The sequence below is a fragment of the Apis florea genome, unplaced genomic scaffold (genome assembly GCF_048593485.1).
Source record: "Apis florea isolate Af1SG1 unplaced genomic scaffold, ASM4859348v1 contig_2411_pilon, whole genome shotgun sequence".
Lineage (NCBI taxonomy): Eukaryota > Metazoa > Arthropoda > Insecta > Hymenoptera > Apidae > Apis > Apis florea.
Genome location: NW_028256580.1, coordinates 363,180 through 390,827, shown reverse-complemented (window position 1 = coordinate 390,827; position 27,648 = coordinate 363,180). Strand labels below are relative to the sequence as shown.

The 27,648-nt window shown below is 42.2% G+C and overlaps 1 protein-coding gene across 3 annotated transcripts; it reads right to left on the bottom strand.

Annotated features, from left to right (window-relative positions):
* Positions 1 to 673: 673 nt before the first annotated feature.
* Positions 674 to 27,263, bottom strand: LOC100871025 (FERM, ARHGEF and pleckstrin domain-containing protein 1). Of its 3 annotated transcripts, XM_086905325.1 has the most exons (21): positions 27,138 to 27,263; positions 26,475 to 26,751; positions 25,888 to 25,992; positions 25,589 to 25,811; positions 25,386 to 25,509; positions 25,219 to 25,306; positions 24,982 to 25,137; positions 24,739 to 24,899; positions 24,544 to 24,618; positions 22,634 to 22,776; positions 21,847 to 22,074; positions 4,680 to 4,888; positions 4,499 to 4,588; positions 4,021 to 4,396; positions 3,799 to 3,908; positions 3,438 to 3,578; positions 3,192 to 3,346; positions 2,746 to 2,867; positions 2,507 to 2,661; positions 2,170 to 2,429; positions 674 to 2,088 (listed from the first exon to the last, which is right to left on the bottom strand). In XM_086905325.1, the coding sequence occupies exons 2-21, from the start codon at positions 26,658 to 26,660 to the stop codon at positions 2,058 to 2,060; spliced, it is 3,138 nt and encodes a 1,045-aa protein (XP_086761451.1). In that variant the 5' UTR covers positions 26,661 to 26,751; positions 27,138 to 27,263; the 3' UTR covers positions 674 to 2,057. The 3 variants fall into 3 exon arrangements, 2 of the variants coding, with proteins under 2 accessions (XP_086761451.1, XP_086761450.1); XM_086905324.1 differs by lacking the exons at positions 21,847 to 22,074; positions 22,634 to 22,776; positions 24,544 to 24,618; ... (6 more) ...; positions 26,475 to 26,751; positions 27,138 to 27,263 and adding an exon at positions 13,789 to 21,811; XR_015291334.1 differs by lacking the exons at positions 3,192 to 3,346; positions 21,847 to 22,074; positions 22,634 to 22,776; ... (7 more) ...; positions 26,475 to 26,751; positions 27,138 to 27,263 and adding an exon at positions 13,789 to 21,811.
* Positions 27,264 to 27,648: the final 385 nt, after the last annotated feature.

Below are 27,648 nucleotides of genomic sequence, written 5' to 3'. Positions count from 1 at the left end.
TGATTAAATTGATTAATCGGGAAATAAATTCCATCGAGCAACGATCGATCCTCGATAAAAAATTTATACACGCGAATAGATATGCCGATAACCTTAGAAGTTAGACATTGACCTAGATCTAATAACATATTATCCATTATATATATAACGATAATATATTATACGATATATAGTTATACTCTGTGCATTTTTAACAATCCACCCGGATAATTTATTTCGCGGAAACGTAACTCTCTTTGTTTCGCAGTTACCAAAGGACCGATTATTATCTACTCTCGGTACAAGGATACTTTATATTCGTAATTCTCACATTAAAGACTCGTTTGACCGGCTTCAATTACGATATTTAATGAGAATCCACTATTAATCAATGATAACGTGGAAACGATTAATGCATATCGCGTACGATCGTTGCAATTTTATCATTGGGTATTTCCAATACATCTCGTTCTACACAATTGAAAAATTATTTGCCTTATATTAGAATATAGTACATTGTATTACGTTCAAGCATATCCTTTTTTTCTCAGACGTCTATAAAAGTGAGAAATGATAATTACATGAAAAAAAAAAAAAACATGATTTATACATGCAAAATTGATATAACACACGTAATCGAAAGAAGTTTATGAATACTAATTTGTGAGTTGAGGTATAATTTCTGTTGCTATAATTGATATTAATAATGTACGTTTATTACGGAATATTATCGATATACATAATGTTACATAACAATTTATTTCGAATCAATGTTATGAAACATATATAAATCAAAACAATACAATTTTCTTTTTTTTTTAAATAAACGTACAAGTTTGGCAACTTTTTGAACAACGCTTCTCTCCACGAGCATCTCGAAAAGCTAACCTTAAAGATAACCTCCTATTCGAAGCACAATATTCAATGCGAATATGAATACGATCCTTCAAGTATAAAACTAATTTGTTTTTGATTTATATATATATATATAAATGTATGTATATATATGTATAAATTAATTTTTATATTATAACAAAACAATTGTAATTGCAACTAAAAAACAGATAACCATTAAGTTACGGACTTTTTTTCGCGCTAATAAATCGCTCGCGAAGATATGTAAATTCATATTATTGCATAGATTCTTTCTTTTTAAATACATATAGAAGATCGTCACACATAGCGTATTTCTTATCAAATAGAACTTACTTACTCTCTGTGTGATCAATCATAGAACAACTTTAAAAAAGTTTATTTAAGATAAGTAGTAAAAAGAAAGAATCATGAAATTATGAAATCTTGAATATAATAATAAGAAATAATTTCTCTATATCTTCCATTAATTTAATAACAAAAAAAAGCTCTTTTATACTAAAAAAAATTATTGTCTTTTTTAAAATGCGAATGGCTAAAATAATTCTACTATAAAATTGGTCCAATACTTATATCTAGTTTTTCACCATTGATATCGAAATTTAATCATCCACATTTAGATTCGTCTATTACTAATATAAATTCCAATCAAATACGATCTGCTTTGATCTTTGCAATAATATTTGCATTTCAGTTATTATTCTTCTTATCCTCATATTAACCTAAATACAAAAAAATTGATAAGAATGAATTTATATTGACAAAATTTTTTAGAATATCCAGATAAAAACATCAGCATAACATTTCCTCTATATAAGACATCTTACTTTCGTCTTTTTATAGTTTTATAATTTTTTTTACACAGTCTTTACATTTCTTTTTATATTTTTTTTCTTTCTTTCTTTCCTTTTTTTTTTTTTTTTTTTGATATAATTAATTTCAATTTGATTGTCGATTACAATCTTAATCGTATTAATTTAATTTCAGTCCCAGAAATAAGGCCGCGAAGTTTTGATCAATTTATTGCTAACAAATTTCTCTTCTAAACCTGTTGAGATTTCTTTTAATACTATATCGGATGAAAAACGCTTTGAAAATTCTTAATGATATATAAGATATTCGATTCATATGTTTTGTTACTTGGAATTGCATAGAACACGTATGTTAATATCCTTCTTTTCCTTTCTTGAAAGAACGTGACTTTGCTATGTCGCGCTTCGAATCACTTCGACCCATCTGAAAAATACATTTGTGTCTCGTTTATAAAATTTCGAGAGATAAATTTTTAATATATCCTTTTCGTAATTATTATCTTACCGTCCAAACGTGTAGTCGCTCTCAGCACGGAAGAAATAAACGTGATTTCTAAATTGCAACTTGAAAACAAAATCTTTGTTGATACCATCCTTCTCGGATGGTTTGGTCACCGTGTATCCCAACAATGGCAAACAGGCCAATGGAAAGTCGTCCCGATGAGATTTATAAAAGAACAAGCAAAAATTGGTAAAGACGACCCAAAGCTTTTGCCAGCCATTACTATTCTTGAATTTCCGTAACAGAAATCCACTAAGTTGATTCTAAAATAAATACTTATTTTTATTTACCTCCGTACTTCTCCAAATGCGTCGATAAAAACATTTCCTTTCTTACTTACTTGAAACGCTCGCAACTGATCGCTATAACTGATACTCGTGTTACGATGCCAACACATATGTACAGTCGTGTTGATTCGTTGAGAGGCTTTAGCACCTCCACAACTTCCTCGGTCCGCTTCTAATCCGATATTATCGCCCATTTCATCGGTTGAATCTAAAATTTGTTTAAATATATATATATAAATCAGATAATTCTGCTCGATATCATTAAAACATCTTGATGAAAGACTTTACTTACTGCAAGACTTTAAATTCAAATATGGCATCTTTGGATCGGTATCCGCTTGCACGATGGCCATGTTCAAATCTTCCAACCATCTTTCCTTTTCCTCCTCGTTAGTAGCAGCGATTATCAAGGATCTAGATAAATCATTGGACATTGATAAAAACAATAAAAAAGAAAAGGATAAAAAAATTAAAGAAGCAAAAAACGAGTGTAACGACAGCGAACAAAAGAAACGGTCTTTTTGCGGTCAATGACTATAGTTGATAAAATGTTCACTGACACCGTTACGCCGTGTCTGGCGTATTCACATTGGACGAATGGGGCGGTTAAGTGAAGTCTATACAGTCAATTGACCTCTTAATAATCGTACAGGCCTCGTCCTTTTAACACCTCGTTACATCCAATAATTTACTTGAACGGAGCACAACAGTCGAACGGAGGGAGGGAGGGATACTCACTGATTTCCTTGGGCGTCGATTATGAACGCAAATTCCGACCCAGTTTTGTTGTCGCTATCACGAATCTTCATCCCTTTTAACGGCAATTGATCGTGAACGCGAAAACATTGGGTTGGTTGTTGGGTGTGATACGTGTACAACAATATGTCGGAAAACTAGAAAAGATGGAACAAGAAGAAGAAGAAGAAAAAAAAAAAAAAAGTTGTGCGGAAAAGGAGCATACTCGTCCCTTCTTTGGAAACTTACCAGGAAGAACATCCTTTGTTGAAAACCTTTACGACTGTATTTCTGCAAGCAACCTTGCCTGATAAATTTACGACCTTCCTGCACCAAATTGTCGAAACCGCTGATGTCCCTTTGCATTTCGCAAAGCTGAACCAGATTTTCCTACGATAACATATAACATGTGATTAAAAGAAGCATTTAACACGAAAAATGATTTTATATCGTACAATGATCGTAATATATATAACATTTTTTCTCTTTTTTTATTTCCTTATTAAGAAAAGAAATTAAATTCTTTATATAGCAAGTATATGTAATGATCACGTATTATATAAACTGTTCGTTTATTTAATAATTAAAATTCAATTTCGTCGATACGTACCGCTTGGTTAATTATGCTAAGTCCTTCGAGCAACGTTTCCCCTAATCGATCCCTCGCTGCCAAACAATCTTCGAAATCCGTATGATCTTTCGGATAATGATCTAACAACCCTAGAAAATGGGATCGTTCGTGATGCGCGTCCCCAGACCGTACGTAACGCACGGTATAAATAGATGAATTATTATTATTATTATTATTATTTAAAAATTGGTTTGAACGTACTATCGATAATACTGTTATAATGCAACAATCGTTGCAACGGTTTCAAGAGGAATGAGGTAAGCGGTAAATAACAATGCTTCTGGGCCTCGAAATCGCGGCACAGCTGATCGAAACGACGTGACGTCCTCGTGTAATATTCCATCTTCTCGAGGACGGGTATCAAATTCTCGAGGTATTGATCGTAAAGGGGCAGCACGTTCAACAACGTGTTGTAAAGGAAATCGCCTATGTTGTGACGCGCGTTGCTCTCCCACCGTTCCAATCTCGCCTCCATCTCTTGAAGGCAAGGTCCGTGAACATCCGCCAAAAGCTCGATCAGCGAAACCACCGCCTCACCCTCCAATTTACCCTCCCGAGACACCTCCTCCCTGAACCTCTGCGAAGAATAATAAAACGGTGGATGATAATAAATAGGGCGAGATCAATCGGGAGAATAATTCGACAAAGAATCGCGTAGGAATTGAATGAATAAAGTTACCACGTTTATCATATCGAGATCCTTCTTGTATGTTCGCTCGGTCATAAGCAGTTCCTTGGCTATGTAGTACGCCTTGTCGGTTGGCCATCTCTGTTTATTAAAAAGAAAAAAAAAAAAAAGAAAGAAAATCATGTAATGAATACGTTATATACAAAGATTACGATGGAAAATGAAAGGTGACCTTAGTTTTTCGAACTTCGGTATCCTCGACCTCCCCGTTCCTTATATTTTTCACCGGGCTCAGATCCGGGGTATTCACCATACTGGCGTTGCTCGTTTCCACTACGATACCGTTCGTCCGTTTCTCGGGGGATTTCTCGTTGGCGAAAACCGAGTTGTTGTTCTCCTGTTGCCTCTTGGCCGGTGTCCCCTGTTTATCTGTCTCGGTATCTGTAAACGAAGACAAGTAAGAGAAAGTGATCCTTGCAAGTGATCGGGCGTTTCGATTCGAACAAAGAGAGTTTGATAATAAAAATTGCGGAGGTAAGAAAGAAGAAAAAAAAAATGAACGAGGGCGAGGAAAAAAGTTGAGCTCGAATCGCATGCTAACACGGTGCATTGTTGTATCGGCCGAGCCTGTTTTAATTATAAAACAATATATAAACCGATAAAATTTCGCGACGACGAAAAAGAAAGAAAAAGAGAGAAAAAAAGGAAGAGAAAGAGAGAAAAACAGAGATAGAAAAATAGAGAAAAAGTTCTCGGATGGATTTATTAAATTGTTCTTTCTTAACGGACTGATCGTCTCGAAAGTTGCCGCGGTTTCAAACCGTTTAACGTACATGCATAACGTACATGTGGCTCCACTGAAATTCGATACGGTAAGGCTCTTTGACGACCACGTGTTCAGTGAGATCCATAAATATCAAGGCCAATTGGAATATTGTGATCGTGTTACAAAACCGCAAAAACTTTTTAAACTTGTTTTGAAATGGTTGGTTATACACATACACGAAGATCGTGCAGGGAAATGCGTTTAAAAAAGAAAGAAAGAAAGAAAAGAAAAGAAAAAGAGATCTATCATCATTCTTTCTCAAACGAAACTCTACATATCTAATTTCTACATTGTTCTATCTCGCATATCGCAAATCGATGCTATATATAACTATGATATAAGAAGACTAATGGTAACGTCTGAAAGGCTAATAAATATAAATAGCTGGAATAATTTGAAAAAGTAAAAATAATAATAATAATAATAATGATAAGAACCTTCGTCAAATATCGGAATAAATTTCGAGGAAGAGGGAAATTCGTTCGTTTCATGCAAAATCCTACGATGTGCACACAGTCAAAATTATTTTCGACAGCGTGTAATCTTAGGCAAATAAAAAACATCCCAAGTTTTTTTTTTGATAAAAGACTAAGAAGAAGCCATTCCATCTTTGCGCCGAATTACAACGAAAATATGTCCAAGTGTCCACTACTATAAGATGCGAAACTAATTGGTTAAGTACATCCACAGACCCGTGAACGGAAGAAAGAAAATAGTGCCACTATAAAATGAAGAAATCGTCGAAACAACGAACGGCAAAAAATAGTAATAATAACATATCATTGACATTAAAGATAAAGGCACTGTTGGGGATTACTCACACATGGTATTGTCATCCGGTCGACCAACGAATCCGGGAGTGCGATAAAAAGATACGGTAATAAAGAACGAAAAAAGGACGACGCGTAGGGAATGGAAAATACCTCTAATAATAATAATAATAATAATAATAATAATTGATTAATAATTAATAAGTAATAATAATAATAACATTGAATTTTATATAAGAGGAAAAGGATAGGAGAATCAGAGAAGAGAGAAAGAGAGAGAAAGAGAAAGGAGAGAACGGTCGAAATCGAAAGAAAGAAACCTAATGTCGATAGAAAAAAAAAAAAAAGAAAAAGGAAAAAATCGTATCGAAGAGATACATTGAAACGAAAAATATCGAAAAAACGTAAAAACGGAATCACAGAAGACCTCTGGCTATGTGACTTTGTATATAATTTATTATTATTATAATTAATGTATCAATAATTAATGTACAATAGAGATTTCCTACGCTTGAAATATCGTCTTCCCTTCCCTCGAACGCTGTGATTCCCTCTTTCGATTTTTTCCCTTGTATTCTTTGAATCACAATTGAATTTCGATATATATCCTTCAAAGGGGAAATCACCGCGTATTGTCGGTATCCTGTATCAGTGTATTATATCGTGTATGTGTTCGTGAATGTGTTAGCACGTGTTTGCACGTGCTGTGTGTAAATATATATATATATATAAACATATATATCATATACATTTATATATAATATATATAATATATATATATATATTGTGTGTGTGTATATGTATGTATATAGAGAGAGAAAGTTAACAAATATACTTCATGTCGATAAACGATCGAAAAAAGGTATAAATTACAAATTGGAGGAGCGCCGACACGACGGACACGCGTTATCATTGTCAAGTTATAATAACGAATAACCCTCGCTTCCCTCCGTCGTCATCTGTTTAAATTCATTTCGATCGTTTCGTTTCAGTTTGACCCGCTTCTCGAGTATTACATTCAAGCCTTATAAAAATTGGAAAAGAACCAACGACACGTGAGAATGTAGAATCGAAAGCTGCCTCTTCCGAAAAAAAAAAAAAAAAATGTATCGAAGGTACATACGTTTTCGTTCTATGTAATCCTTTCAGAGTATAACACGTATAAAAAGTTTATAAAAGGTCGTTTAATCAAGTTCGCTACGATAACGTTTCGTGGAAGACGAGGATTTCCGTCTATATAGAAAAAAAAAAGGAAAAAAAAAAAAAAAAGAAAGAGAAGAAAATGTACCGAAGAAAAATGATTCTAAATATACAATTAGAACTGGATTTATTCGCAAAAGTTGTTTGGCACTAATCGAAAAACAGTCGAAAAACATCTTTAAAAGAGTATCAAGAGATACACACTTCGATCGCAACACCGTAATGCGACGAGGCAAGAAAAAAGATAAAAGAGCGTTAAAAGAACGAAGCGATTTAAGGTGATTGGTACTTTTCTGTAATCGAGCAAGCGGTAGGGAGAGAATGCTCGGGTCGATAAGGATACGGTTCTATATAGTTTCCCATCGCGATACAGAGATCAATCGTTATCGTATCGTATCTGGAAAATCGACGTGAAAAAGAAAAAAAAAAAAAAAGAAAGAGCGAACACCTGGAAGAAGGATCGAAGAGAGAACTTAGAGAGTCTGAGATCGGTACAATTATATGTGGTGTGTCATATACATACGTTGCAAGAACGATAGACAAGTACCGCGATAAGTGACACGGTGTGTAAGAGTGCGTTCGGTGTGTGAATCGGTTGAATCGTCAGGGGTGGTTTTCTCTTCGGGGGTAATACGGGTAATACGGTGTGAAATATCGTGGCAGGCGATATAAAGATATATATATATATATGTATAATCGTTGGTGAATCGTGAAAGGGTTCGCTACGTAATGGTTCACAAGGTTCCTAAGTATAAGTAAAAAATGGTTGACACACGTTCAACGCGAGTGTGCGTATACGGAAAAATCAAGTACCACACTGCAACTAGAGATGTGAGTTTAAATCATTGCGTCGCGATTCGTTTCGCTTGTGACGCGTATCAGGATATCGATTTTCGTAGTTTCGTTTCAAAACGGTTAGTAAATAACGGTTTTCTGCGGTTGCTCGTGTTTCAATGGGATCGATTTTCTCATAATGTTCGCGAACCCGCAAAAGCGCGTCGACGTCTCGTGAAAAATTCACATCTCTGCGCACGATACGGGCGGGGGGGGGGGGGGAAGGAGAGCAACGAGGCAAGCTAAAGTGAACTCTACATATATGTATATATATATATATATACGTCAAAGGATCTCGGTGCGATTTACTTTACGAGGAGTATAAGAGCTGGGGATCGACCAATACGAGAAACGAAGATGGCAACTATGTAAATCGGATTTAAAATGTTAAGGGAAGAAAGAGACGAGAGGAAACGACAAGTTTCAAGCAATATCGTACATGGAAGATTGCGAGGAAAATTATAGGAAAAGTTTAGAAGAAATGGAGAGAAAACGAAGAAACTTCTAAACGGTGCTCGGATACGATATTTTGGAAGAAATCGATCCGACTATTCCACTACCTTCTAAAGATGCAGTGCTAATGGCGTTTGGGGATAGTGAACGAACAAGTAACGAGTAATAGAAGGTGTGCCAGATCCGTATGTCTAAAAAAAAAAAAAAGAGCAGGATGTAAGAGAGAGAGAACAAAATGGGGCTGAGACGACGGCACGCGCTTGTAATCGCGAGAACGACGATTAACGGATCCCGAACTACTCGTACCGGGCGAGAACGGTTAAAGAAAGATGGTTGGCAAAAGTCTATCGATCCATCTACTCGTCTTCTCTCTCTCCGCAGGATCGTAGGCTACACGATCACGTAGCGACACGAGAGAATGGTAAACGTGTGAACGTGACGGGGCCTCGTGAATGCGAACGAAGCATCGTGGATGGAAGAGCGAGGAAGGCGTCTTCTCTCCCTTTCGTCCCTTTTCTTTTCTCTCCACGTTCGCTCTGTTTCTCTCTCTTTCCGTTCACATAGCGTGTTAAGAAGAAGGGGTCCGATTCTCTCAGAGATGTAGCGTGGTACTTCTTTCTTTGTCCCGTCTCAACGTGGGTATGCCGGTATGAATCGATTGGTGAGAGTGCGTGGCGTTGCGTGAACCATTACGTTACGAATCTGCGCCACGCGAAGTGGCACGTGCCAAGCAGGCGAGTTCACATAGCCGTTCGCGTAGTTCCAACGATTGTATTCACCACCTGTCGAAAAGCATATGTAGAGTACATGGAAATTCCGTTCTCTACCGATTCGTTCTTCGTCTCCCCCCTCCCTTCCCACTATGTCCCGTACGTATGCGCAATGTACGTATTTTCCACGAGGTATCGAATCGCGAACGATTCGAGAATCGACCGACGATGGATAAACGTCGTGTCCGTTTCTCGTTTCGAATCTAACGTAAAGCGAGTGTAAAAATCGATAAAAGAAATCGTACACGGGAATAATCGCAGGAATAATGATCGTACAAGTTGTCTGGATACATTTTGAGTTTTAATACCTTGTTCCCTAATGCAAGTGTCGCGATTTTTGCGTGCTAACCGTCTTATACGTCTATAATTAAATATAAATTCATATATATATATTATATATATATATAAATATATATATTGCATATAAACATATACGCGTATTCGTTGGCATACGTGTATATACTTACACATAACATGTACATCATTTATCATAACGAACAGTGTTCAGTCGTTTGCTAATATCGATATACATAAACCGATCGAAGTTTCAACTTCTTGTCGGAATAAAGTAGTCTCTCCTTTTCCACTTAATCGTGATTCGCTCGTATAACGAAAAGAAAAGCGTAAACGAGCGAGCGTGTGCTACCGAACGCATTGGCAACGGATTCGATCTCTTTCTCAAAGAGAAAACGCGAAAGCTGAAGCTTAAAAAAAATAAGTAAGTAAAGAAGTAAGATAAATTTGGCAGGCAAATCGCGGTATCGAGTAGGCTCGTCTTCGTATTACTTTCTTCGAAGTCTAGATTTTTCTAGACGGATGCTCGATAGAAACTGGCTTTGGATTCGAAAACTTGAAGCGCAACGATCTCGAGGCGGCACACGACGCATCGTACGCGCTGCGAGTAATCGAGTAACACGCACGCGTACGAAACAAACTACGAGAAACAAGTTGAAAAGAGAACGGTGAAAAAAGAAAATAAGAACGATGGATGAAGGTGAATGAAGAGATTGTAGATGGTAGGTGATTATTAGTTGACAATGATACGATGATAAAACAAAGAAACGAAATAGAAATAAGAAACAAAGAAGAAAACAGTGCTCGAAGAGACGCGTGCGTGTGTAGTATGATAATATCGATGGCAGGACAGGATTGACGATGCACAAATGCAAGACGAGGACAAATCAAGTCATTAAATTGACAGAGAGGAACTCGTATACGATAGATCGAGGACACGACGATACTCTTCTTCTGTTTACAGGATAGGGTTTCGCTTAGAGAAGTCGATCGCCAAAACCTCGCACTTTTCGACTCTCCTCGAGAAGAGTCTTTTATTTAATTAAAAAGAGAGAGGAAAAAAAGGAAAGAAAGGAAAGGAAGCGCGATTCAGAATGATCGAGGAACTCGAGAAGAAAGCGACGATTCCAGGGACGGTAAGATATATATCCGTGAAAGCGTAGACGGATAATCGAACAATGGGCACGAAAAATGACCAGACGATGATACATTGTTTGATTTGAAAAATAGATGGACGAAACGAATTGGATAAAATCTCGTTCGATCGTATAGAGTGCCCATCGTTATCGAGATCGGCTTACTGTGCTTCACCGTGTGTGTGTGTGTATGTGTGTTTTCTTCGCCATTTTGATAAAGTTGGTGGATACATCGCAGCGGATGTGATTACAACAACGTCGATTCACGATAGATTCAGCATGCAAACGCAAAATTGCGCGACTCGTTCCGTCGTCGTCGCTGTCATCGTCGCAGTCGTCGTCATTATCGTCGTTGTCGATGTTTGCTCGCAGCTCGCCGTCAGATTTCGACCGAGTACCGCCGACAAACGCGGTGTTGCGTTCGAAAGGAAATGCGAATCGTGCATAGCTTCGAGGAATCGTAAGCGAAAAGGTAAATTCTCGACGAAAGGACATATACATCATATGTATGAGCAAATACAACGTGGGGGCGTTCCCAGCGAATCTCTCACCGATCGCATGCGCAGTGATCGGTAAAAAGAGTTTAACTCGAGTTTCGCCATCGTCTCTCTCTCTCTAATCGCGTATCCTTTTTATTCGCGTATTCGCCTTCGCGATACGTAAATAGTATTACGTAGTTAATTTGTTCGTATAATTTCTTCACTGCGTTCTACGATGTAGTAACTAGTAACCTTTTTTTTTTTTTTTCCTTTTTTTTTTCTTTTCTTTTTTTAATTAAGTGTAGCAATAATAGCGTAACAATGACTAAATGGAGTGGCGATTAATGGTCACGTGGTGGTGGTAAGTTAACGATTATTCAACGTGATTATCAACATGATCGTCCATACGTTTCCACGACGGACGAGGATTCTCATCGCCTCAAACGAGCCACCCCTACTCACCCGGAAGGATTCAGGCGTGATCTCGACTTATAATCGCGTCACGATTATATATATGTACATTTTTCCTCCCCTTTTTCGCGCACATTTTTTTTTTTTTTTTTTTTAATTTGCGACGAATCACAGAACGCCGGTGATCGATCGATCGATCTGAAACGCAAGCTAAAAATCGGGCTAATCCACTACTTCAACTGCCACGCTTTCCCTCGAATATATATATATATTCCCAATATTGCACGCCCCGAAAATGTCAAATAGATATTTTGCACGACCGATAAAGAAACGATCTTCGTTTTTTCTCGCGTCAATCTCGATCTCGACGTACATACGTACATACGCGGGTAAAACGAATCGGTTTTCGAAACGAGAAAAACGTTAAGCGTATAAAAATCGGAGGGACGAATCAGACTATGTTATACGTCGATATGTTACGCGTGGCAGTCACATAGATTGGAACATCGTATCGACACGTTCGTCGATGCAACTTAAATTCGCGACAAATCCGTCACACGATCGCCAATTTTTTCGATTCTTATTCCCCTCAATAAAAAATTATAGGACACTAGCCTTGCTTCTGCCGCCAACAACTATTCGTCCCTTACGTATAAATTATTGCTTTTTCTCGATCGACTTGGCCTCTTTCGAGGATAACCAAAATCGTAATTTTCGAAAAAGAAGAAAAATTTAAAAGAAAGGAAAAGATTCGTATCTCGTTTTTATCAAGCACAAATCCTCGATAGGATAGAATATACCGCGCAAAGATATTTTTACGTATCGATGTCTTTACGCTCGACATAACGTTACGCGTTAACACGGCGTTAACGGGATATTTATTCACTCCTGAGTTTCTCTCTATTATATCAATATCGATCGTCGTACAAATTTAGACCTCGACCGATCCAACCCTTCGTGCGCTGTTAATATCAAGTTTCCCTTATCAACGCCAGAAAAACGATTGAAATACTGTACACATTTTTTTTATCCTTAACCGCGTATGGAATAAAGAAAATGAATATACAAACGATCCTATTCCAACTCGATCTTCATTTCTTCATCAAGAAAATGCACCGAGGCCACGAAAACATTCTTCCTTTGTTCTCAAGCCTATTTTTAAATCGAACACTTTCATTCGGTGCGACACATTTATAATTGACACAAAAGGGAAATTCCGACCTTGGAACGAACGATCTTGATCTCTTCCATCGCCTTGAAAAGCGAAAACCTTGCATCCGTTCGAGTAAATTTATTCGAGTGACATAACCTCTCGATCGTTTCGAAAGAAATTCGTAGAGTAGCACCGTGGGAGAGTGTTATCGAGGGGAAAAAATATAGTCGGTAAAAAAGGGACGAACGTTTCCGATCGATTCGATCTTTCGACGACGAAAAACGACGATTTTCGTTTTAAAAACGCGTTTTATTCCGCGTTTTGGAACCACTCTTACCGTGAATCCGCAATTCCATGCGATGAAAGTGCGCGATAAACATTTTAGTAATAAGTATCTATATGTTGAGCAACTTGTCTTCCGTCCTGAAACGAGACACAAATAAAAAACTACGATCGAGTCATTACCGACCGCCGCTTATCGAAGATTCAATTTTCCAAACTAAAATTCCTTTCCCTCTTTCAACGATGCAACCTTCTCCAACAATGATTGTCATCCTAAATCTATCGCGGTATTCATGGTGTATAATGTTTCGCGGGGCGACAACGAGACGACAACGATAAATTAAATTTTAACGTATTTCATACGTAAAATTCTCATCACTTATGTCACATATATAACTTTCGTATTCTCTTAGATATAATTATTAACCGTTATAGTGGGAGTTATAGCTTCATTCCCCCCGAATCGTCCCGTACAAGATGATGAATTAAAGATTCGTTTACGGGTATACGCGTATCAAATTAAATCGAATCTCTAGAACACGTGTAACAAACCTATTAAATAATTATCCTTGTACGAGATCCATATATTCCCGACGATTGTATCGTCGAATGGAAAAAAAAAAAAAAAAGAAAAAAAAAGAAAAAAGTTAAGAGATCTCGAACTGCTAATAGTCCCGTCAACGTTGCTGTCGTCGATTTCCCTTCGCCTCCGAATACTCGTCGTCGTCGTCACCGTCATTCTCGTCGTCCTCGTCGTCCTCGTCGTCCTCAACATCTTCGTCCTCGTCCTCAACATCCTCCTCCTCGTCGTCAACGTCGGATCTCGATCGTTCAACGGCCAACAATGGTGGCGGAATGGTAGCCACGTCGAAACTCGAGTCGGTGCTCGAAACAATCTGACCGTCCTTCCCCTCGAGCTCGACCGCCACCCGGTGGCGCCTTTTCAAATTTTCTCGCCTTCTTCGGCGTACCGCCATCTGACCGTGAACAGGCGTGTGTACGGGGCTGTCCATGCTGGACGACGTGTCCCCCTCGCTCTGTGGACTTCTGCTCGACGAGTAGGACATGGTTTTCGTACGTATCTGCGTTCTAATCTGCATAGGTGGGCTCGATGTGGTCGACTCGCCGCTCAAACTCGTCGTCGAGTAATAAGGCGTCGATTTCGCCCTGATAGGGACGAGAACGGGTCGTTCAGTCGATCTCGTCTCGTGATATCTGCCTACCTCCATCGGCTCGGAGAAACCTCGCTCGAACTTGGACAAATTCGACGATCTACCACCGCCCCTCTTCTTCCTCTCAACGATCGTCTCCTCCCTTTCCTCCTCGAACGACCAATCGTCGTCGACTTGTCGAGGGCCCAACGTGCCCAAATCCGCATACTTCTCGTGCATATCCTCCGAGCTACCATCCCCCCGTCCCACCTCCATTCGAATCTGATCACCGCTCGAGTACTTCATAGCCGGGACGTTGTCGTATAACCGATCCACCTCCCCCTCCCCCGCCTCCCGTCCCCTCCTCCTCCTCCTCGAACCGAGCGAACTCTCCAACAGTTGCTCGTCCAATTCCTCCTCCTCCTCGAGGATGGGTAGCGGCGCGTCGCACCCGTCGTCCGACGAAATCAATCGGAACTCGTCGTCGATCGCCTCCTCGTCGAACTCGTTCCGCGTCAAGGTTATCCGGGGCGGTGACGAGACCCCACGTCGGGACATCATCGATTGACCCTCGATCGATCTCCTCACCTTCGATCGTTCCTCGACAACGTCCAACGACGCGTGGCGATGATTCGGTGGCGAGGTAATCGGGGGGGAGGAGGGGGGCGGTGGCAAAGGCGGCGAGGAGGGCGCTGCGAGAGGCGAGCCCTCGCTCGTCTTGCACTTGGAATTCGGCCTCATACTCGTCACGCTCTTGTCGCTCGTGGTCGTGTCGCTTTGACTCTTCTCGACCAGGGAGTAAGAAGAGTGTTGGTGAGGGATCACGGTCGTGCTACCCGACCAATCCGAGATCGATGCGCCGAGCTCGGCCAACGAGTTGTCGTCCGATTTCGTGCCCGAATATTGACAGAATTGGCGCACCGTGTTGTTCGAACTCGACCATTCGGACATCGAGAGACCCATAGATGTGTCCTCGCTGTGCGAGGAACCTGTCACGTGAGAATTCGACTTCGGTTTTATCGCTATCTTCACGGTACCGTCCACAGTGGTCGCGGAGGTTGAGCTTTGACCATCTTCGAGGAACGTGGAGTGAAGATCGTCGTGCAACGTTCGATTCTCGTCGCTCGAATCGCTGTCCGCTTCCATTCGATCCGGCGTCTCCGTGCTGTCCGTCACCGTTACCTTCACCGCTTCCTCCGGCTTGATCTCCGAATAACACGTCTCCACGTGACTCACCATGGAGGAAGGAGGCGGCTCAAACACGGGCGAGCTAGGAGGAGACGGCCAATCCTCCGAACTTTGCTCCTGCAACTTCGATCTCGCTGTTCGACATTTCACCACCTCCTCCTCCTCCTCCTCCTCTTTCTCGTATTGCTGTTGTCGCTGTTGTTGCTGCTGTTGTTGTTGCTCGCCATGCATCGTCACGTCTATCGGTATATCGGGCAACTCGGACGAGGTGCGTCGATCCTCGGATATCGAAGGGAGAGGCGTGCCCGAGGGGGGGTCGGAGGAAAGAGAGAGTTGATGATCGCTCGATATCAACGACTCGTCGTCCAAACTCGGCGATCTCGAGCTAGGCTTGAACGAGTCCTCCAAATCGCTCTTGTCCTGTTCCGAGGTGGTCGATCTCTCGGATATCCTGGAGAGGGTACGCGTGAGAGCGAAAGTGCCGCAACTGGTCAAGATGTCGGGGCCGATAGGATAGATGAACGTGCCGGGGAAATCGGCCAGATCCTCCTGAAAACTGTCCTCGTTTTGCCCGTTGCTGTCCTCCGATTGGGATTGAACGGCGTTGTTCTCGTCGTTCTGGCCAGGAGGCGGCCAACCCTCTTCGGCGCTCGAGCTGCCGGAACTTTCGGCGGGGAACGATTTCCAGGTGGAGGCGGTGAACTCGGGCTGCCTGAAGGAACCGTTGCTACCCTCGTCCTCGATCGTTTCTCGCCGATCAACTATCGGCTGGATCTGCCCGATCCCGAGCGGTCGGGCGATGGAACAGGAGCTGGATTCCGGGTCCTCGCGGTCAGGCGTCCAGGAGGTAACCGTCTCCTCGCTCCTCGAACGTTCGCTGCTCAACCTGAGCTTCTTCTCCACGGACAAACGATTCGAGCTCGAGGTTACGAGCTCGTCCGTCGTTAATTTGGCCGTCGTCTCTTCGACCGCTTCTTCTTCCTCCTCCTCCTCCTCCTCCTCGTCTTTGGGCAGTTCCTCGGCTATCAATTCGCCTCCATCTTCGTCCTCCCGTCTCATCTCCAAGTATTCGGGGGTCAGCTCGACCTCGACCAACGTTTTCTCATCCATCTTGTCGACGCCGTAATCGGGCGAGCTCAACTCGCTGTCGATACCCCTCATGTGGACCTGGGTGTCCAAAGCGTCGAGCGTGTCCTCGCTCGTGTCCACGGAATCCAACGGCTTGTTCTCCTCCCCCTCCTGCTCTTTCCCCTCTCCCTCGCTTTGAATCTCCTCCTCCTCCTCCTCCACCTCCTCCTCCTCCTCCTCCTCGTGCTCTTCGTCCGAACACTCCTCGATCGAGATCTGAATCGGCGACTTGACCATGTCCTGGCCATCGTCCAAATCGATCGATTTGGGGAACGCTATCGTTTCCATGGTAGCCGCGGTCACCGTCACGTCGGGAAGATCTACCTCGATAACGTCGCCCCTCGTCCTTCTTTCCTCCCTCGTTTCCTCGTCGCTGCTCGACCTTCGAGGAATCGAAGGATCGACGGTCCTCGAGACGGCCAACAGATCTATCTTCTCCCCGGTCCTGGCCACTACCTCCTGCTCCCCCGACTCCACGGAACTCTGATCGATGAATTTAGTTCTCTCGTCCACCTTGACCGACTCCAGCATCGTGTCCTTCGTTCCCCCGTTCGCCTCCAACCGGACCGCGTCCCTCTCGTAGGGGATCAAATCGGCGCTGGCCACGATCTCGTTGCACTCGGTGAGCGGCGACTCGAGGTATTGGGCCGAGGTCTCGGTCACCGAGAGGGAATCCGTGAATATCTCGGGCACCGTTGTGTGATCCGTGGTCGTCGTCGTCGTCGTTGTGCTATGATTCGGGGACACCTCGACCTGTATAGACTGCGCCACCTGCGTTTTCGAAGGCGCTGTTGCCGCGTGTTTCGCCGCCGCCACTTCCTCCGCCCCTTCCTCAGCCGTCTCCTCCACGGTGTCGTCTTTGCTCGAGAACGCGTTCACAGATGGCAGCTTGTGCACCGCGATCACGGGCGCGTCCAACGATTTCGCCCGCCTCTGAGAGGTGGGGGATTGCGTCGCTCCCTGCCTCTGCAACGCCCCTATCCCGCTCCCCTCCGAAAGACCCAAACGCGCGCGTGCAAAGAGAACAGGCGTCTGACCCGATTTCCTCTCTCGATCGCTTCCCATCTCCGTCGTCTCCTGTTTCTGGCTTCGTTGCGCTTTCCACGCCACCGTCTCCTTCGACGTGGGCGATTTGATTTCCACGCTGGTTTTCGGGCCGCCTCCTCTTCCAACGATCGTCCTCTTGGGCGATACTCTCTCGGCCGAGTCTTTCCTCTCCGCCCCTCCGCTCAAGCTCTTCGATATCCCCAACGATTTCGGCCTCGACTTTTCCGATTTCGTGGTGGAACTGGCGGCGCCGATTTTTATGAGATCGTCGTCGACAGAGGCCGACTTCGCCCGGGTACCCCCACCGCTTTTGCCCGCCCCTTGCTCCTCCTTCTCGGGTAATCGGGTGATGGACTTGGATCTGCCCTTCTGAACGATGCTCACCTCGGGCGCAACGTCGGTCGAGTCTATTATGATGATCTCCTGAGGCATCTCGCCCAATTTCAACTTGGACTTGTCGATCTTGGAGGAGCTCGGCGTGGACGCGCGCGACTCCTTCGAGGCGGTCTTCTTGAGAGGAGGTTTGTCGGCCTCGAGCGACTTGGACTGTTTCTTGAAATCCTTCTTCGGCTCCTGTTTCGCCGCCCTCTTCGCCCTTTTCGGGGACACGTCCGGCACGAAGTGTTTGTTCTCCACCTCGGGCGAGAGGAGAGTGTCTATGGGCGCCTTCTCCTCGGCCAACGACAACGATTTCGAGCGCAGGGGCTCGCCGTGGGGCCGCGACACGAACGGAACGAATTCAGGAACTTTCAGACTGTCCAATTCGAGGGCGGGCTTGATTACGGGCACCTCGTCCAACGGGAGGTCGGCTACCGGCTCCACGAAATCGTCGTAACCCGTGTCTATGATCTTCGGCCTGGCGATCCTCGCCTCGAACAGCCTCGACTCTATCTTCTCCAATATACGTTTCGTTTTCTCGGGTATGCTAGGCTTCTCCGGAATCTTCGGTTTCTCCTCCTCCTTTTTCTTCCTCCTCCTCTTCTCCTCCTCCTCCTCCTTCTCCTCCTCTTCTTCCGGCCTCGGCGGAATCTCCGGCAACGGTATCTTCTCTATACTGTCCTGCTTCTCCAAACTGTCGTCCGGCGTCCTCAAACTGTCCTCCTTCCTCGCCTCGGACACGTTCTCGGACCTCGACTTCCGCTCCAGCTTCATCCTCATCTCCATCCCGACCACGTCGGCGAAGTTCAACAAAGGTTTGCCCGTCTTCGAGTCGAGGGACGACCTCTGTCCGATTGTTGTTCCCTTCTCGGTCGGTGATCTCTTCCTCTGCATCGTGAGTATGGTCACGCTCGGATCGGTGGGGGACGACGCTTTCGCCGACGACGTCGAGGAGACGATCGTCACGCTCGCCTCGATCGGCGACAACTTGGACGAGCCTTTCCTCTCCACGCTGGAGGACGACGATTTCGGGACGGGGGATTTCGTTTTCTCGGGCGACGACACTTTCGACGGTGGACTCTTGCTCGAGTGCTCGGTAGGCGATAATTTGGACACGGGGCTCAGGATGCTTTTCGGTTTATCGGACGAGGGGCTGGTGAGTATGGATCTCGGCCGAGTGGGCGAGAGTTTGGTGGCGGGCTTGTCTATCGAGGAGAGTTTCGACAGGTCGAAACAGGAGATGTCGGTGATCATCTTGAGCGGTAACTTGGGAAGATCTCGAACGCTCGTAGCGGTCGTGGTGGTTGTCGTGGTGGTAGCAGTAATAGTAATAGCAGTGGTAGTCGTTGCAGTCGTCGAGCCACCAGTTTTCCCGCTGTCAGACTCGGATTTTTCGTCGGACGCGGTGCCGTTCATCACGTGTCGCTTGTGCAACGTGTAAGGTATCTCGACGTTGGTCCTCTGCATGGAGAACGGGTCCTCGTCCCCCGAGTCGGCCGGCGTCAAGTCGATCGACTTTTGGTGCATCAGTATGTGACGTTTGCTGTTCGAGGCCAACCTCTGTCGAGCGGGGTTCGGGTCGCTCTTGGTACGCTCGACGGGGGTGTGGCTCGGCATCGAGTCCTCGAAGCCCAGCACAACCCCGCCCACGATCTTGGGATCGTACTCGGTGAACAGAGAGGTCTTCGACTTGAGATTCTCCATCTCGATCGGGACGCCGATCACGGTGTCGGTCCTCGACTCGATCGAGAGCCGTTGCGCTTGACGCTCCCTCTCCCTCTTCTCCTCGTCCTTCCGCGCCCTCTCCAAACTCCTCCAATCGTCCCTCTCCCGGGGCTTCTCCACCGACTTCGCCGCCGTCTTCCTCCACGACTCCTTGCACTCGATCCTCTCCACGCTGCTCCTCCTCCAATCGGCGTGCGGCTCGTGGTCCAAGCTTCTCCTCGAGTCCGAGTGCTTTCGCTCCCCGTGCCTCCGCTCCCCCTTTCTCTCGTGCGCGCCGCCTTTTTCCTTCGAAACATTGTTGTTGCTAAGGTTATTGTTGATGTTGGCATTGTTGTTATTGTTGTTGTTGTTGTTGCATCTCTCCAACGATTTCAAACGTTCGATCGTTACGGGATCGAAGTCGAAGGTCGGCCTCTCCCTCGAGTCCAACCTTTCCACGCTCTTCCCCCTGTACTCCCTGCCGAAACGTTCGAGCGGGCTTCTGTTCCCGGCGAACGAGTCGAACCTCTCCAACGTGTGCCTGTGGTCGAGCGCGGCGTTGCCGGCTCGCCGGGGGCTCTTCCTCCTCTCCTTCGAATCCAACCGTTCCACGCTTCTCTCCCGACGCTCCGACGTCGCGTGCCTGTGATCCCTCGATCTGTCCTTGGAAATTTTGTTCAGATACTCGGTGCTGCTACCGCGCAAACTCTGAATGTCCAAGCGTTCCACGCTCCTCCCACGCGACTCGTACGAGTCGGCATGGCGGAGGAACGATCTCTCCATCGTCCTCGAATCGAGGCGCTCGTAACTTCTCTCCCGCGCATCCAACCTCTCGATGCTTCTGCGCAACTCCCTCTCCTCCCGGCGAGTATGCGGTGAGGTGGACTCGAATTTCCTCCTCGACTCCCCCCCCCTGTCCGCCGACTTTCTACGATCGTGCTCCCTCGAAGAATCGACGCGTGTCCTCGAACGATTCTCCTTGTCCTGCAACGTCGCTTGTTTCCGTTCCTTGTTACCGTTGTGAACGCCGCGGCCTAGGCTACCCGTTTCCACGTACACGCGCGACACCAACACGTGATCCTCCAAACTAGCCACGCTACGCGCCCGAATCGTTCTACCTCTTTGCTGTTGATCGAGTATCGTCCTGTTGGTCGAATCTACGGGGCTAAGATCGTCGTCTATGCGAGATTTCGGCCGCATTATACCCTCGTCCCGTAAAATCTCCGAGTCCACGTGGGTGATCTTGTATTTGGGCTTCAAGCTTTTCAACTCGTTCAACACGGACATTTTTTGCTTTTGAACCTGCAACACGACCGGATCCTTCCTACCAGAATCCTGATGCGGAAGCGCGAGTTTATTCTGTTGTTGTTGTTGTTGTTGTTGTTGTTGGAATTGTTCTATCGAGTTCGCGTGTCGAGTCTCGAATTTTCTCTCGATCTGAGTGCTCGACCGTTGTATACGCGACTCGACGGTCACGTAATCGGTATCCGATTTCGTGTACCGATCGGTCGATCTCGTCCTAGCGTCTTTCTTAAGGTCGGCGAGCACCGATTTGAATTGCTGCCTCTCCGTCGATCTGATCGAACGGTGTTTGACGAAGGAATCGGTCTCCGAGTCCATTTGGAACATCTCGTGCTCGATCCCCTCGTCGCTTCTCTCCGACATCGCCTCCTCCCCCTCCTCCTCCTCTTCGTCGCGGGGGCTCGAGTACGATTCCGGATATTCAAATTCGTGCTCGCGTTCCAAAAGTTCGTAAGAGTCGTGGGATAGATCGTCGTGGGATAGGTCGCCGGCGGGCCCCGATTCCTCGTGGCCTGACTCGGTCGATAAAGAGGATGTCCCCGGATAAGAGCTACTGTACACGCGATCCGGTACCACCGCCGAATCGTGATCGAGGGATGGCAATTTAGAGCTGGCAGCGCTGTACGATCGATTGCTCTCGTCGTATCGCGTCACGGGATTATCAAGCTCGCCCTGGGACGGTAGACGGAAAGGTAGGTCGGAAACAGGATGATGATCGCCGGTAGGAGGTCCCCTCTCCTCGTCCTTGGCCACCGAGGATCGCGCTTTCCCCGAATCCTCGAAGCTAGACGCGTACAATTCGCGGCAACTGGCCGAACGCTGCCACGGGTGTCTAGGCATAGGTCGCGGTGGGGGAAATTCGGGAGGACTGCTGTTAGAGGGGCTGATACGACCTGCTGATGAAATCCGCTGCTGGCTGCTGGCAACAAGCATCTGCCGCTGTGCTGGGACCTGGCTGGGCGTGGCCGGGGAATGGACGTCGATGGAGGTAAGCGTCCGAAACGATGTAGCTGTGTCTTCGCGACGGTGAATCGTCCCTCCCATCGAGACACTCGTCACAGTCGTCGGAGAATCCAGTGTCATCGAGCCGCATGATAGAGACAGAGCTGGGGTTTCCAGGGCTGAAATCGTATTATTTTTACGTTTTTTTATCTCTCTTCTTCCCGTTCTCTCGTTTCATTCGTCGCTCTCGAAAGATCCTTTACTTCATACTTTATACCTTCACAATTCTCTTCCTTTTTCTCCTCTTTTCTCGAGACGAGACAACAACAAGCCGTTTCGATAAATTCATTTTCAAAAAGCGTTCTATATTTGCAATACGCTCTAATTCTACTACTCTCTACTCTTACGATACTTTATGTGTATATATATATATGTGTGTGTGTCTGTGTGTGTGTGTGTGTCTGTGTTGTATGTGATGTGTGTATGTATATGTATACGTATGATATATATATATATACATACACATAAGAGAAAAGTAAGTAAAGTAAAAAAATGCTAGGGAATGAACGAAAAAATGAGGAAAGAAATAAATATAAATGGAAAAGAGAGAGAAAATGAAAAAAAGGTAGAGAAAATTGGAGGAAAAAAGAGAGAAAGGAAGAAAAGGTAAAGGAGAAAAGAAAAGAAAAGAAAAAGAAAGCGTTTCTCGTGGAGGTTGGTGTCGGTCATGGTACATACCAGGATCGCCGAGGGGCAGGAGGGGGTGGGCAGAGATGCTGGAGCTGCCCATAAGGGAGCTGCTTGGAGTGGCCCCACGATAGCCTCCCCCCTCCAAGCCCTGCAATGCCCTACCACCGCTAGTCTGCCGGAACGAATTGGACCTGCGAGCAAGAGAGAGTCAAGTTCAGCATCAGACTTAGGCTACCAAATTGCCAAGCCTGTTCAGAACTAACCAACTAATATTTTTTCGCATATTTTTCTGCCTCCTTATTATTATTATCTTTCGTGGTATATCTTTCCTTCTCGTTAACTTTCATTCGATTAACGCGGTCGCAACTTTATTTTCTTCTTTCTTCTCTCCATTCATTCTCTCTCTCTCTCTCTCTCTCTCTCTTTCTATTTATCTATCCATCCATCTATTTATCTATCTATCTATCTATCTATCTACTAGCTAGCTAGCTATGTCCCTTTTAATAAATTCATAAATTTTCCTATACTATTCTTAATGTGTGTCACTTATCGCGTCCGCGATCATAAATTATATTCTCAGAACGATAAAAAATCGTACAAAATCTATCCTATAGAATAGATAAAATATCATCGGATGTTTTACCACGCTATATATTCCTTAAAGATTTCTTCTTATTTTCGAACAATTGATTTTATGAAATACTTGTAAAAGAATTCTTTGAATAGTTTATGATAACGTTTATGACGCGAATAGCTAGTTAACTTTTAAAAAAAATTTAAAGTCATCTTTAATAATGGCATCGTAACTACAATTTAAATTGAAATTAAACAAATATCTAAATTACTTTTTACAAGAATTGCGTTTAAAATTAAATCTCTCAAAATTATTTCAAAATCGCAAGATACGTTATTTTAAGATTCATGACAGATTCATGACCTTTTCTCGAGATCAGCTACGATAAGTAGATAAAAAAAACTAACATAGTACGAGAGAGAAAAGTTGAAAAAAAAAAAAGTCGAGATAATTATAACTTTTTATTGAAATTATCGTTACCGCTCAACCAATCCGATATGTACGATACGTATTTCACGCGCAAACTGTATTTACATTATTTAATTTTGATATATCGAAATAACTCGTTAAAATAACGCTACATAACGCATAAATGATTTGCGCACGAATACTCGTTATTTTTGCATGCTCGATTTTTTGCATACATCGAGATATTCGAAAGAATGTGCACACACAACGGCGACGAGTATCTATCGATGAGTACACGATGCTTTTCGCTCTAATATTGTTTGGTAAAAAATGAACATCGATATTGCGTGATAAAGAATCGTGTACACCTATATTATATAATTGTATGTACAAGGATGAAATTATTATAAAGAAAGATAATCTCTATTCTCTATATCATAGAATAATCTACTTGGATATAAATATTTGATTGGTAAAAAGATTCAATTGGGACAGAGTGAATTATGGTAACTTTTGCAGTGTCAACGTATCATTAGATGTTACGTTACAACGACGAGAATTAGTGACCACACTATCAAAAAGAGGGTACATTGATCATTCGGGTATCGTGCCTGATGGTGAGCCTGACTCCCCGCCACCCCTGTCCGAGCAGGCAACACTGACACACGGAAGTACAAAATGAACAGAGTTAAATACTTCGCTCTACTTATTAAAATTGACATAAACAACGATAGACGTGATAAATACCAATTAATGTCCCGGCAAAAGCAAGACCGTGCCACCTCCCGTCTTAACCACGCAAGATCAGTGCGTTTATTAATTAAAATATAATAACGTATCTCAATGGTATAAAACCAGCGTTAAGGGAGGAACAGTACATAACTATACGCATGCACTATCTACACATTACTAGTTTGATATCATTAATAGTTTGTTCAATCGTGAAACGACATTTTACGTCGATGATCGAACTTACCTTTGAAACGTTTGCCTCTTCACGTAATTATCCCGCACAAATTCCACGATTTGTTTCTGAGTTTTTCCGCTATACCTAATAATCGTAATATCGAGAAATTGCGTTAAATTAATATTAATAACATTGCATTTATTAGCGAAAAAAACGCAAACAAAAAAAAAAAAAAAACATTTTTTAAATCATAAATTCACATACCTAAATGATGACCCACGGCTGAGAACACGCGTTTTTTGTCGTACCACTCGTTTCACTACTGAACAACGGAAAAATCCATGATTCTCTACACATTTTTTCCAGAAATTTTTACACTCGTTGCGTCCTTCGAAAAAAAATTCTACGGTATCTTTGTAATAACCCTACAATCGTTACGGGAAACGATCAATTTTCGAAACCGATTCTTTCTAATTTAAACGATATTTAAATACAATATCTACTTACGTAACCCTCTGAATGAAGTTTAATTAAAAATCGTTTTCTTTTAAAACTGATTTTCCTGATCTTAGCCCAACTGAATGTATTTATCTTAGTGAAATTTTGAAAAACTACTATTCCCATATGTGCCACTGCCAAATTGAGCGATGCACCCTCGTGATCCTTTGATAACAAATGAAACACAATGATCCTATATCTATCCATCTATTAAAAAAAACAATAAACAAGTTACATTCTACTTACTTTAGCCGGATGCATTTTCATTCCATACAATTCACATCGACGTGCTGTTTCTAACAGATTAAGATCCGCTTCTGCTGGTGATTGACCTCTATTCACAAAATGACCATATTTTTAATCCATTTGATTCAAATTACATATTTAAGGATATAATAAAAAGAAAATCTTACGCGTGTTTTTTATGATTTTCCATGATACGACGTTCTAATTCTTGATCTTGATGAGGCACAAATTTGTAAGTTGATAAATACGTATGATCTGGATAATCCTCTATCACATAATCCCCGCATTCAGCTAAAATAATTAATCATTTGTCCTAATACTATTCCGTTTTTTATTTTTATCATAATCAATGAATTGAATTGTTATTTACCCTGGACGATATAACTCGCCATCAAAGCTGCTGTATTATCGTTGCATTGTAACAAAGCTTGAGCTAAATCCCTTTTAATTTGAAGACAAAATAAATATCTTGTAAATTCTTCTTCTAATTGCGCTGGATCAGGTGTATAAAATTTAACGCAAAATCTTAATAACGGATCTATCAAAGATAATCCAACTTGTCTACAAACTGGCTTCTCTAAATCTAACCAATACTGCAATTAAAATGTCATCGGTAAGCATTATGTATTAAAGCATAACCATTTATCAATACGTCTTTTAACTTCTTACTTTTGTTCCATTAAGTTCTTGATATTCCAAGCCAAAATAATCAGCTTCCAAAAGATGTAACTGCTTACAAACTTGATCGAATAATACTCTTCCTAAAGCTTTTGCCTAAAATTTAAATAAATACAAGAATAGTGAAATCTAATTTCTTTTTATTATAAAAAATGTTCAATTTATCTTATATTACTTTCTAAAATGACTGTTTTAAATACTTTATTAAACATTTTATAAAATCAATATATCAATACTTTTTTTCAATACATCATATTATAGTATAACCTCCAATTATATGCTCCAATTATTCATTTAGAAGTCTTATACATATATGCGTAAACAGTATAAAGCGAATAATTTTTTATTGTAAAAAAAGTAGATTTATAAACAATAACATTTTTTTTCTATTCTTAAAAATATATTATAATATGCATTTTATGATATTCTAATAAAAAAAAAAAAAAAAAAAAAGAAAGAAACAAGTAATGTAAATGTCTTCATTGTAAAATTTAATATGAAAATATCTCTATCTCTTGTTTCTAAATTTACATTTCAAACATTGATAAATCACAAAAAATTATTCTGAAAAAAATTACCTGAACTTGAAACATTGTAATTGTATCATCTAACATCTGTACACGAACAGCAAGCATTTTACCAGCTTTCCTAGGTGTCGTGGGAGGAGTTCTACTACCTCCATCCACACCTGCTGGAGTTGAATGACTATGAGGCATTTTAGATCCTCCACTGCCTTTCATGCTTATACTTTCTATATCGTTCATTTTCAGTCATCTACTGAGAATCGTAGAATGACCATCTATAAATTATTTCCTTATGGAAAACTTGATTTCTAATTCACTATTACATTGTCATCTGTAACAAAATATTAAATACACTTTGATATTCTTTTATCAAAGAAAAAAAATTGAATTAAATATGAAAAATCTTTCGTATAAATTTCGTATCATTGTTAATGTGTAATACGAAGGGTTAAGTAACTAGAAAACATCTTCACGAAAAAATTATTTAAAATTTTTTTCTATTTTTTCAATTCAAAAGTAAATAATATTTGAATAACATCGTAAAATCTTATACATACATTGCGTACAATTTTTTAAAAAATGCAAAAAATATTACAACGACATTATGACGAAAAAAATATATCCATAAACATTAAAAGTCAAAGATTATAATTTATTATGAAAAAGAATTAGCCTAACTTTTCTTCACGTTATATTTTTTTATAAAAAGATACTTACGTTTGTTTACATAATTACTAATTGCTATTTATTGTTCGACAATTCACTGTTAAAGTGTTTTATTTTATTTTAGCAAAAAGGCTGAACGATGTTACGTCAAAACTATGATTATACCGATTATACTACTAATCGAACGATGCTAATGGAATACGTTAAGAGATTGGTTGAAAGGGTTGCAAGTGTTGATTTGTCGATCAATGAATGATCTTAAAATTTAAATATATAGATACCGTGTAAAGCTTTATCGATCATATTACGTTATTAAATTTTTTATGTAAAATATCAAATTTTAAAAAAAGAAATAAATAAATCAAAAGATCATTTTTAAACGTCTTAATGGATCCAAGAACGAAGCATCTTAAATCGAACGGAAAAAGGCGGGGCCTAGGATCTTCAAAAGGATCAATCACATTATAAAATAATAAGAAATGTTGCATTCTTTCGTACATACATCTGCCGGTTTAATAAGATCAGTGACAGCACGCCCCAATATACAGCAACGCGGAGTTCA

Bases quoted from the DNA above. Each gene is read 5' to 3' on its own strand.
- LOC100871025 (XM_086905324.1), bottom strand. From the start codon at position 21,793: ATGCCTAGACACCCGTGGCAGCGTTCGGCCAGTTGCCGCGAATTGTAC. The intron at 4,589-4,679 runs GTCACCTTTCAT...TTTAATAAACAG, and splicing joins CCGAAGTTCGAAAAACTAAG to AGATGGCCAACCGACAAGGC. The intron at 2,868-3,191 runs GTGAGTATCCCT...TGATTTATCTAG, and splicing joins ATCGACGCCCAAGGAAATCA to ATCCTTGATAATCGCTGCTA.